This window comes from Pocillopora damicornis, chromosome 5 (genome assembly GCF_964200805.1).
Source record: "Pocillopora damicornis chromosome 5, jaPocDami1.2, whole genome shotgun sequence".
NCBI lineage: Eukaryota > Metazoa > Cnidaria > Anthozoa > Scleractinia > Pocilloporidae > Pocillopora > Pocillopora damicornis.
Window position 1 is genome coordinate 4,776,211 of NC_142674.1, and position 11,908 is coordinate 4,788,118.

Here is an 11,908-nt window from a genome sequence, read left to right on the forward strand (position 1 = left end):
CGCAGGTCCAATAAAAGACAAATTTTAGAACTCCTCCTGAGGGCGAAACTCTTTATAAAAGGTAGGAGACGAATTTCATTAGCTTTGTGTTTGCTAATTAGGAGCCAGTTGCCCCTACTTTCTTTGAGTACGAGACGACTACTAGAGCAGTACAGTATATTTCGTGGACTTAAATTTTGGGCTATTGTAAAGTTACTCAGATGAAAGGATGTTGTTGAAAACGTGAAACAGCTGTGCCACGCTTTCTTCAAGTGAATAAACCCACGGTTTATTCACTTGATTTAAAGAATTTACCACAACGCTTCGGTTAACTGCCACCCACAACCCTCGGCTTATTCGAAAAAGAACACACACTGAACGACCCGTTGTAAATTACTTCTCAGTCCAATATGATGAATCATCTGCATAAACTGAATCTGCATACTAACTACTTATAGGTAAACACGGTTTAACATATTTGATAGCAATTTTCAAAGCGTACTTCTTTTCTTCCTAAACGGAAAGCTGTTGCTCACACATAAAACCAGAATAATTGGTAATAATACTTATTCATAACCTTAGCTGGAGATAGGCACAGTAAGATTTATATTTTCAAAATGTCACATTTAAAAATGTCTTGTCCAAGAACTCGTCACCATAATTTAAAAAAGGCTTGAGCCCACTAGATATAGTCAAAAGATATTTCCTTGATATAGTAATAAAGCGCAGTTGCCAAAACGAAAAAATATATTTTGATACCATAATGCTGAGGCAAATACCACAGGACTTAGCTTTTTAACTGACATCAAGTTCCGATACCTGGCAATATTCGCTGAGCTGGGCAAAACACCAGCAATACGAGTTTAGTTAAACCGGTTTGAATTGAAAGAAAACCAGAAACTGAGGTGAACAGGAAAACTGAATTTTCCCTAGGTGTCAAGTAGTCACTAACTTGTATTTTAATTGTGCTAAATTTAAAGTCGACAAACATCGGTTTAAGCAGCTTCTCTAAAGGAAACAATTTTCAACCGGGTTTATTTTTAAATTTTCAGACCACGACTCTCGACGTCATACACGCATCATTTGTTTCTTTTCTTTTTTCCTTTTGATTTCAATTGCTTTTTTCCTTCTTTGCATCTTAGTTCGTCGCTTCATCTCTTGTGTTCTTGGTAACGTCATTTAGGTGAGAGCGTTCAGTTTCGCGCAGGGAAAATAAGCGGTATGTAACATGAATTTACAGTTTACTGTAGTACATATCGAATAAATTCATGCTACCATAAGGAAAAAAAATGAGACAAATGATGCGTTCATGATGTCAAGAGTCGTGGTCTGAAAATGTTATATTACTCCAGTCATTACAATCTTTTGTTCGAGTTCGTCTCGTTAATTCGAAACACAAATGCATCTTCGACTTTTCCAGGTTTCTCTTTCGTAATGTATCCTCTTTCAACCTCCAATTTTCCCCGACAGAAATCGGGTGGAAGTTTCCATTTTTTCTTCGCTGAGCAAAACAGGAAATTCTAGTGATGTCGCCCGAAAAAAATTCAAGTCACCCGAAGAAACAAATACTAAAAGGATCAGAATTTCAGATGGTAAATAAGTAGTTTATAGCGTTGAGAAATTTTTTATCACTAAAGCGCTCTTTGTTTCCGACAACACCATGAAGATTCTTAAAGCGTTATTCGTTCCTAACAACAAAGGGAAACGTTGCTCGTTTCCAACAACAAACTGAAGCGTTGTTCGTTTGGTATGTAATCGTTTCTTACTCACTGACGTTTCGTAAGCTTGAGAAACTTTTTCTTGGTTTCTACCAATACCATGAAGACTTCGACTACACAGAAATTGATCGTATGCTCGGAATTGAAATATGTTTGAGTAACGATTCTAATAGCATTGTTCGTTTCTAACAACAAAGGGAAGCGTTCTCCGTTTCAGACAAAAAAACTGAAGCGTTGTTCGTTTGGTATGTAATCGTTTCTTCCTCACGGACGTTTCGTAAGCTTGAGAAACTTTTTCTTGGTTTCTAACAATACCATGAAGACCTCGACTACACAGAAATCGATCGTATGCTCGGAAATAAAATATGCTTGAGTAACGTATCATATGGCCTTTCTGACCATATGATCGATTTCTTTGTGGTCAAAGTCTTCATGGCTTTGTTAGAAACCAAGAAAAAGTTTCTCAAGCTTCCGAAATGTCCATGAGTAAGAAACGATGTTGCTAAGAATAGTGGTGGGGTGACAAAGAAGCCAATGATAGTCTTAAAATTTTTTTTTTTTCCGTTTTAGTTTCAACTAGCAGCGCCAGCGGCTGGCAGGCATGCAAGGATTCACACTGAAATAACAGAACAGCCTTCGTTTTTCATGAAATTGTAATTTACAATCCTTGAACTTGAAAACAATCCGAAGGTTCATTGAAAATATCACTTACTGCGAAGCGCTCGGAGTTTACAGATGTTCAAAGGCTTTTTCTGTTACGGCGTGAGATTGAGGACAAAATCATTACGCTTCGTATCGTGTGTTTTTCTTGTGTGAAAGAACAGTAGATGCCGGCGACTAACGAAATTACAAGTTAACACGAAAATCAAATAACACCTACACAAACAAATTTGGCAACCGATTTTCAGTGAATTTTTAAAGAACAATTTTCTTTTAAGTTTCAAGACAATTTGAAGATTCAAAATACATATTACGTACTAAAATGCGAAAGTTATACACCACAAAATTAATAAATAGGCCTGAAATGAAATTCAATCTTGTTATTGATTATACGTTGCCTAGCACGTGACTAAAATCTACCCAGGCGGAGATCCAAAATGACGGTGGCAGTCTTGACTTAGTTATATCACTCAAAACTCGTTCCCGTTTGTCTCATTTGATAAAGAGGGAATCGTTAATGTTTTCATTAAGAAAGTATTGCCTTGATTTTCTAATATTTACAATGATAGACAGTAAATTTCACTTTTCAACCACATTTACTTCCAACCTTTTCTTATGAACCAGAAATGATATACGTTTAAAACACATGACATCATCCACCCTTGTCAAATGCAATAGCATGATCATTTCAATTGTAATGCCTTCTTATCCCAGCGTTACTTTGTCTCTTTCTATATTAGCTAACGTTGAACTACTGCTCGTACTCTAGATATGACAATCAACCACAAAATTCCCTAAACCAGATAACATTAAAGATAATCCAAAAAATCATGTGTCAATTCACGAGTTTGCTCACAGAGCACTTTGATTTTGTTAGAAACGGAGAACGCTTCCCTTTGTTGTTAGAAACGAAAAGCGCTTCTAGAATCGTTACTCAAACATATTTCAATTCCGAGCATACGATCGATTTCTGTGTAGTCAAAGTCTTCGTGGTATTGTTAGAAACCAAGAAAAAGTTTCTCAAGCTTACGAAACGTCCTTGAGTAAGAAACGATTACGTACCAAACGAACATCGATCCATTTTGTTGTTGGAAACAAACAACGTTTCCCTTCGTTGTTAGGAACAAACAACGCTTTAAGAATCTTTATGGTGTTGTCGGAAACAAAGAGCGCTTTAGTAATAAAAATTTCTCAACGTTATTTCCAGTTAACAGTCTGAAATTCAGATCTTTTTGGTATTTGTTTCTTGGGGCGACTTGACTTTTTTTTCGGGCGACATAACAAAAAAATTTCGGGCAACATGACTTAGGTTTCGGGCAACATGACTTCGGGCGAGATGATTCTCGGGCGATTTGACTGTCCACGCTTCTGTGAAACCTGGCATTCATGGGGTGGGGTGGGATTTGGGAATGGGTGGGCTGAAATCTTTACAATCTAACATCAGCATGCATATTCTCCATACTGTTCTCTATACATTTCCTACTGTGCCGACGAGGAGAATTTGTCTAACAATTATGAGCTACGTATGTTAGTTGGCGATCATTTCCTTCATTTCGGTGACCTAAATGTTTGATACAGAGGCGATATTGTAGGAGAAATTAGATTGTCACTCGTAAAGAATCAATTGCTTTAAAAAAAAACTAGCTTGAAAGGTTTTTTGTATGCAGCAGTAATGGTTAAATTTTCCTTGTGAACAACTTGAAGATAAACAGCTTTATGTTTGCAGTTTGTTTTTACCTAACAGAGGCAATGGAGAGAATCTATTTCTTGGCTTTAACGCTCAGCTTTGTCACGGCAAAAGCAGGTAAATGTTGATATTTCAAATGAATTCAGCATATTAAAAAAAAACAAACTGGAGGAATGTATGCTGGATAATTCTGCAATAGTTTTGATCACTGGAGAAGTAACAGTGTGAAATTATTCATCACTACCCACAAACATCTGTATGACCCAAGGTATGACAAGATCACAAAAACTGGTGTTACCACGTCCTCATATAATTCAAGCGATGTTAAAGTCTGTTATTCATTAAGCCATTACATTTAAAATGAATTACATGCAAACATTGCAGCATAGCCTCGGCTGTGAATGTCAATCAATCTCAAACAATGTGGAAAGTGAAAAATTGTTGAAGAAAAACTAAAGAATTTATTTGCGCTCATTCACTCCGATACAAACTGCATACGAAATTATTTTATTATTCTTGCGAATTTTCACCGGTAAAACTAGTCTTTAAGTTTTCTATATGCTTACTTATTATCCAACTGCACAAAGTAGAGTGCAAATTACGCGCGAATAGGGTACAAACATCCTGCGATATTGTTCGATTATTTGAAATGTTGGTTATTTTGTACTGTAAAAAAACCTGTTTAACCTGTCGGCTGCGCGCGCTAGGCTTCTCTATCCGCTTTGCTTTTCCCGCCTTATAAGAAATGAACAGAAAGACTTGGTAGAAAAATAAGCAGTTGGATAAATAACTAATTAGACGTTTTGGTGTTGTATCGCTGAGTATTTTTACGAGTTGTGCCGTAGTTTTACGAGTTGTGCCTAACCCTAATCCTAACCATAGGCAAAACGTCTGATAGGATATACTTAGCTACATTTTTGTTTTTAGTCGCTGAGCCGAACTGTCTGTGGAGCGTACTTAATAAGCGTACTTTTACTTCTCTTTCAGTCGCAAACTGGCGTCCACCCGAGATCACGAATTTCAGACAAAAGGATTTAGTCAACCCAGATGATGTTAAATCTAAAGGGTTTAAACTGCCTTGTGGAGCCGCAGGGACAAATCTTTCTTGGACGTGGAAACATAATGATACAGAGCTCACATCGTTCAAGGGATCGCCGCATTATTCTCTCAATGAAAATGGCACTTTGATTGGCAAAAATTTATCTTCCCAACACAGCGGGACTTATCAGTGTATTGTTAAGGAAAAGGACACTAAAATTGAAGTATTCAGTAGGAAACTTAGAGTCGCTATAACAGGTAAATCTTTTTAAAAGATGAGCAAACGAGATCAGATTAAGACATTTTTTTTAACAGATCGGATTGGCTATCATGTTACAAAACAGCTTAACACTTGGCTACTCTTCTTTCTATTCTCTTAGCCCGCATAGCAGCCCTCCAACTCATTCTTCTTTTACTGAGATTTTGTTGATATTTCCTTGAATTTTTACCTATTACAATACGTGCACTATTCTTTGATCTTTACTGATCTGATGATGATCAAGAGAAGCCCTCGTACTTAATCATAATTCATATTCTTCGATAGAGAGCTTTTCAGTTGGGTGCCCCGATTGGTTTTAGATGTGCACTCCAATGGTTTGGAGCGTGGCGTGAAGTTTCTAGTCCAATCGCAGAGTAAGGTGGAGCACTGAGCAAAACCAGTGTATTGCCAGATTACTTTTGACATTTGATTAAGATTCGCTTTATTTCAGTGAATTTAACTTGTCATTAACCCTTCACACCCTAAAATCGATATGCATATTTTCTATACTGCTCTTTCTACATTTCCTAAGGTGCTGACAAGGAGAATTTGTTTACCAATCAAAAGTTTCTTTCGTTAGTGATCATTTCCTTAATTCTCATGACCTTAATGTGTGATTCAGGGGTGATATTATGTGAAGAAATTTGATGCTAGTCTATCTCAGGGTCTAGAGGGTTACAATATTTCACTCCTTTCAATCTTTGTCAGCTCATGGTGAATTCATCGATAGCAGCAGCAAGAGTGTAGCGGTTGACCTTGGAAAGCCTTTCCGATTTCAGTGTCCCAAACACACAGCGGGCTTTGGCACTACATACGCTTGGGTAAAACCATCAAATATCCACTTGTCGAGGAGCGAACGACGAGGAATATCTCCAGACGGGACTTTGTTAATCGCTTACCTTACACAGGAGGATATCGACGAGGTTAACTACGATGGCATAAAGTGTCAAGTAAGGGCTGGGAGTTCCTATGAAGATTCTGGAAAATTACGTCTTGTGAAGAAGAACCCTCAACAGAAAGGTAGAGAATAGGCGCGTACTTGCGGACACGTGGCTGACGAATGGTGATTGCTAAGAAAAATATTAGTTTGAATGATTGATATCAGTCACGGCGCTATGTGCTTTACCGTAAATGTGGACCGATCTTGCGTATGTTATCGCAGTGTTATATCATTCAAGATCTTTTTCCGTGAAGTTTTGGTTTTATCAACCGAGTTCGAAACGCTCGAAACGTCAGCTTTGAAACTCTTTACATTGGCTAGTTTACATTATCAACTCAGTTGATACGTAACGTAAAACGTAACCAAATTATCTTGTTATACTCTCCCACTGATGCAGCATTACACTTTCTTTGGAAACTTACCCCCTTTTCATAAATTTTGATTTAGAATGTCACGTAGCGGCAGATAATTACTTAATTAGTGGAAAAGAAAATATGCTTTACCTCTTCAACTTGAACTTAAACGATGTGAATGTGTCTCCTTCCTACCCAGACCCCGGCACTCCTGTTACGCTTTCTTGGGCCGCTGTACCTGCGGTGGACGAGCTTGCCATTGAGGGAAGACGGAAAATTCTTTACTGCTTTGCAAATGGACGGTGAGTATCGCATATCTCTTACTTTTGGAAAATGCGAGGTAGAGAAAGCAGATTTTTTCTAGATTAATAGACAATTTAAAATTTTCTGCCTACCTGTTAGTTTGTGCAGCACTCAACATACGCTGCATCTTTGTACAACTTGCAGGCCAACACCAGAAATCAAGTGGAAGAAGAATGGAGAACAGATTGTAAATGGACAGAATTCTTTTGAAATCCCTGGCTATTACTATGGCCATCGTCTAATTATCACAAATGTGAACAGGGAAAGCCACCAAGATGTGTACACTTGTGAGGCAAACAATTCCCGTGGCAATGTCTATCCTATGGTCCGTACAATCAATCTGGAAGTGAAAGGTAAACTGTCATCCATTATATGTCTACTCTGCAGCATGTAGAACGCTTTTCGATTGAGTCACCGTAACGGCCAATCAGAAGGAAGAAAATTACCAAAACGAGGCAATGAGAACTCAAAGTAAAAGGAAAAACGACCTAATTGCTCAAAGGACGGGAGAACTCAGGCGATCAAGTCATGAATGGTTTTAGTTTTGCATCTGATTGCGAAGTTTTGTAATCATAGAGCAAAGTGAAACAAAACCGGTACAATCCCCGATTACTTTCCTCACTCAATTGCTCTAAGGGAAAGTACTGCAGGGAAGCTCTCATGCGAATGGTCACACACTAATAAGGTTTCACTGGCAGACTTAAAGTAAAATTGATTCACATTGTTGCAGTATGAAAAAATACCTTATTGCTTGATAGGTTTTATCTCATCACACATTAACCTGGAGTTTTATCCACAACTTTGAAATCATCACCATCTCGTACATTAAGCATCAGTTCAATGCCTCGTCTTCTTTGGAACCCCTATAAACCAAGAGAGGTGGAGCAGGTCTTAAAAAATAATCAGTGTCGTCTTTTTTTTAGTTCCACCAAGATGGAACGACAATCCTCCACCAAGTGAAATCAGCATCATAATTGATAAAAATAACACTATTGAGTGTCAAGTGGTTGCAGACCCTGTGGCAACAATCCTATGGTACAAGAATGGTGTACACTTGCTGTCGTCAAGGTAAACGTACGTGTTATAGCGTACATTTTTTGCGTATGAATTCATGCCATACCCAAACAAGCATGAAGTGTTATGTCTACTGTTTTGCTTTGTTTCTCTTCTTTGCTTAGCTATCAGTAATTTATTTGTGTTCGTATGTCGTTTCTTAATTTGGAAACTGTAATTTGGCTGTTAAAAACCACAGAAACCAAAACAAAGCACGTGCAGGCTCAACTTTCCAAAAAAGTAAACTAATATATTACATTTTGAAGGTGTTTCTGAAGTCACAGATTTCGCTTCTTGCCAAGCTTAAATTGCCTAACATTCTCAGTGTCCTTCGTTTTCGCTAAATCTTGCCTCTCTGATGGTGTCTCACTATCCTGCGAGCTAGCAGTTTAGGGTGCACGGAAAATTAGCGATTAGCAGCAAAGCCGCGAGTGGGAAAACCTCTCGCGGCACCGCTGCTCGTTTTTATATCGTTCCGCTTCTTGACGCTTCAAAGCACACACAGTTGACAAAACTGTCATCTACGACGCGAGTAGTAACTCTCTGCCATGAAAAATGATTATTTAGATGTTTTCTTCTCTATAACGGCAATTTATTCAACATCCCAGAAACAACCAAAATATTGCAATGCAGGTGCGGCTCCTTTGGGTTTTGAAGGTTCATGAGCCTGTATGCATTTGTGTCTTAACAGTGATCGAGTAATAGTGGATGGGAGCAAATTACACTTCAGAAATTTTAATCTGACCGATGAGGGTGTCTATCAATGTACTGTGGAAAACCAATACGGTATGATTGTGTCTGCAACCTGGGTTCAAGTGAAAGGTAGGTTTGATTAACCTAAATATCACGAGCGATTTTAAGGTAGTCTATTTTAAAATGGCTTTTTGGAAAGTCATTTAAAGAAAGAAAGGACTGATCTTTGATGTTTATAAGCATAAATTTCACCATGATAATAGCCAATTACAAGAAAGGGAAATAACACGAGGAAACAAACGATAGCGGCTGCCAAAGCCTCAAACAAAGGAAACGCGAGTGTCCAAGGTGCAAATGGTTTTACAGTGTTGAATCTGATAGATACCAAAGACGGCGCGAGTTTTCAAGACCGATGGAAAAGCAAAGTAAATCACTATCAGCAAAATCCTAGATTGTGGACGCTCATTTGAAAAAGACTCTTTGGAGCAAAAAGAAAATCTTACTTCGCTCTTGTCAGTTGAGCATCACTCAATATCTGAACATGAATAATTTCAATTTATTTCTTTCGGAACAATTTTTTTTTCTCAGCCTGGAAACCATCCTTCGACAATCGCCAGTTTGGCCCTTTTCACTTGCTTCATGACCATAAAGGCACATTACGATGCAACCCAAATGCAGAGCCTCGCCCAAAATTTCAGTGGTTTGTCGATGGAGTTCTGATCTCAGACGGAGCCGTTAACAGTCGATATAGGTTACCATTAGACGGTACCTTGGTAATAAAGACCGTCGATAAAGATAAGGATGCCGTAAACTACACTTGCAAGGCTGTGAATATGATGGGCAACGCTTCTGCAACGACAGTTCCGACAGTGCTGGGTAAAATACCAATGTTAAATGATGTGATCTAATGAGTGGTTTGCATAGCCATTTATGGTGACCTTATCTACCAGTGAGAAAGTATTCATGGTGCAAAAGGGATCCCAGATCAATGCAAATAAGTTATAGATTTAACACGCTTTTAGAATTTAAAACCGTCCTAGAACCTTGCGCTTAAATGCCAGATGCTTCAAAATTGAAATTGTGTCAAATTTGTCATAACCTTCCCATTTTTGACACTTCACTCTTTGCTCCACCGCGATTAGGTACGCATTTTAACCGCATGAATCTACTCTTTTCCTTTGCTTTACTGTTACAATATAGTTCTACCGTTTTTCGTGACAAAACCTAGAAATCAAACAGTGCTTGAGAAAGAAACAACGGCATTCTACTGCAATGCAAATGGCCATCCGCTTCCTAACATAACATGGGTCAAAGATGGAGTGACAGTTGGTAACGGGAGCACACTGAGGTTTGAAACAACATGGAGACGACTGTCTGGAAGATATTGGTGCCATGCACAAAATGGACTGAGTGTCGCTATCAATGCTAGTGCTTTTCTGAATGTGCAGTGTAAGTATCTTACGTATCCAGGGCTTAAGCCAACCAGCATCTTGCAATGTAATGCAACGGGCCTGTTCGCGCACTTTCAGGGACGCGGTGGCTGAACGGTTAGCAAGCTGGGCTTTGAGACAAGAGGTTCAAGTGTGACCTGGCTGGGTTATTTTATTGTGTTGCTGGGAAGAATCTTTACTCTCGTGGTGCTCCTTTCCCCTGGAGCATAAACGAGTACAGGTGAACTGTCAGTGAAATCTGAGGGGGGGGGGTTAATCTGCACTTGGGATGGACTTGCATCCAATGGGGGTAGCAATACTCTGATTCACTTCATGGTAGGAAGTTTCATGACTTAACCTGTTTGGGCAGATACTTAGTAGCTCTACGAGAGAGAGATTTCAAACTTAAAAATGTTGTAATCCTAGCATCTTTTCCTTAATTTTCGCAGTTCTGTCATATTTTCAAAGTCGGCCAGCTAACCAGTCTGTCCAAGAAGGTGATGAGGCTTCTTTCCACTGCGGTGCCATGGGCAACCCAACCCCAAAGATCTCATGGTTCAAAGACGGGAGATCTATCGGTACAGGAAACACATTGAGCTTTGTTGCGTTCAGAAATCGCTCTGGGGAATACTGGTGTTCAGCTAATAATGGCTTGGGATCGGCCATCAACGCCAGCGCTCGACTAAATGTACAGAGTAAGTATGAATGGGTCGCTTTTGGAACCAATGTTTAGCAAAAACACGATAAAAAAGAAAAGCCGTAGAATCTCGTAAAATAACCCTAAAGCAATTTTTTTAGAGTTTTAACCAAGCACTACCAGGCACGTCCCTATTCCAGACTTCATCTGTACTTCACGCAATGTGATAAAACTCAGGTTTCATTGATCAATCGCATCTTGTAATGCATATTTCTTATTTCTATTTTCTTAAGATGTCCCCTCTCCGCCGATTAATGTCACAATAACAGACTGTAAAGACTGGAGTGTGAAACTCCACTGGGTACAAGGCCCTTCAACTGATGGTGCTCCAATCACGCATTACCTGATTGAGCAGGAATCTGGTGAGGACCCTGTGGTTTTCAGCTTACTGCACAACGTTAGCAAATCGGATGTAACGAGTATGACCTTCAATATAAGCTTGAGGACTTCGCCTCGTTTCCGCATCAAAGCAGTTAACAATGTTGGTGAAAGCCTACCCAGTTCAACAGTCAAAACAACTTGCCAGGGAACCATTGGTATGTATGCCTCGTAAAAGAGAGTACAGACACCCACTCAGTGGAATATTGGTAACAAATAGGTGTGGTTATTTTTCAATAAAGATGAAGGTTTCTCACGACACAGAGGCAATAACAATGAATTGATACAACTAGCTTTGCGAAGATGTCTTTCCTCAGCACGTTCAGTTTTTCCGTTCTTCCAATCTGGACGAGCCAATAAACTATAATCTGTGATAATTGCTTACATTCTCAATCAGTCGTATTCATTGGATTTTCTCAACCTATGAAATGAGATATCATTTTGAGGCTCTTTCTCGATTAAATCTAGAAATTTCCATCAAGTACTCAAGACAATTATGGATTGCATACATTTTGCTCTATTACGCTATGTGATTGGTCCAGAATTTTACCCTCCCAGCCGAGCACGAACAATTAAAACTAGTTAAAACCTGGAAAACGCGGCCATTTGACGTAATGCATCGATCAAGTTGAAGCCTAAACACTCCCTCCCCGGGCAACCCACAAGAATTTGACTATCGTCCTTGCCTGGGGGTTGGGAATTTGAACATTGCCTTAGTTA

General features: G+C 39.0%; 2 protein-coding genes and 1 long non-coding RNA gene across 5 annotated transcripts in view; 2 read left to right on the forward strand and 1 right to left on the reverse strand.

The window, feature by feature from the left end:
- Window positions 1-11,908, forward strand: part of LOC149044804 (uncharacterized) — a 32,740-nt gene that overhangs the window by 13,731 nt on the left and 7,101 nt on the right. The gene's annotated exons all lie outside the window — the stretch shown is intronic.
- The window catches only part of LOC149044805 (fibronectin type III domain-containing protein-like), a 13,152-nt gene continuing 2,393 nt past the window's right edge, over window positions 1,150-11,908 (forward strand). Inside the window, exons 1-12 of one of the 3 annotated variants that reach the window (XM_089206266.1) lie at window positions 1,150-1,198; window positions 4,084-4,161; window positions 5,032-5,340; window positions 6,050-6,361; window positions 6,834-6,936; window positions 7,082-7,290; window positions 7,861-8,005; window positions 8,682-8,812; window positions 9,272-9,559; window positions 9,884-10,132; window positions 10,563-10,808; window positions 11,044-11,346. In XM_089206266.1, the coding sequence (XP_089062392.1) occupies window positions 4,107-4,161; window positions 5,032-5,340; window positions 6,050-6,361; window positions 6,834-6,936; window positions 7,082-7,290; window positions 7,861-8,005; window positions 8,682-8,812; window positions 9,272-9,559; window positions 9,884-10,132; window positions 10,563-10,808; window positions 11,044-11,346 (2,350 nt within the window). In that variant the 5' untranslated portion in view covers window positions 1,150-1,198; window positions 4,084-4,106. Of the gene's footprint in view, window positions 1,199-3,946; window positions 4,162-5,031; window positions 5,341-6,049; window positions 6,362-6,833; window positions 6,937-7,081; window positions 7,291-7,860; window positions 8,006-8,681; window positions 8,813-9,271; window positions 9,560-9,883; window positions 10,133-10,562; window positions 10,809-11,043; window positions 11,347-11,908 lie in introns of those variants that run through there. The other 2 variants (XM_089206265.1, XM_089206267.1) reach the window with 2 other exon arrangements.
- Window positions 6,273-11,908, reverse strand: part of LOC149044806 (uncharacterized) — a 13,463-nt gene continuing 7,827 nt past the window's right edge. The window contains exons 2-5 of the long non-coding RNA XR_016186554.1: window positions 7,681-7,800; window positions 7,030-7,277; window positions 6,785-6,886; window positions 6,273-6,411 (exon numbers count right to left, since the gene is read on the reverse strand). This is a non-coding gene — a long non-coding RNA (uncharacterized LOC149044806). The remainder of the gene's footprint in view (window positions 6,412-6,784; window positions 6,887-7,029; window positions 7,278-7,680; window positions 7,801-11,908) is intronic.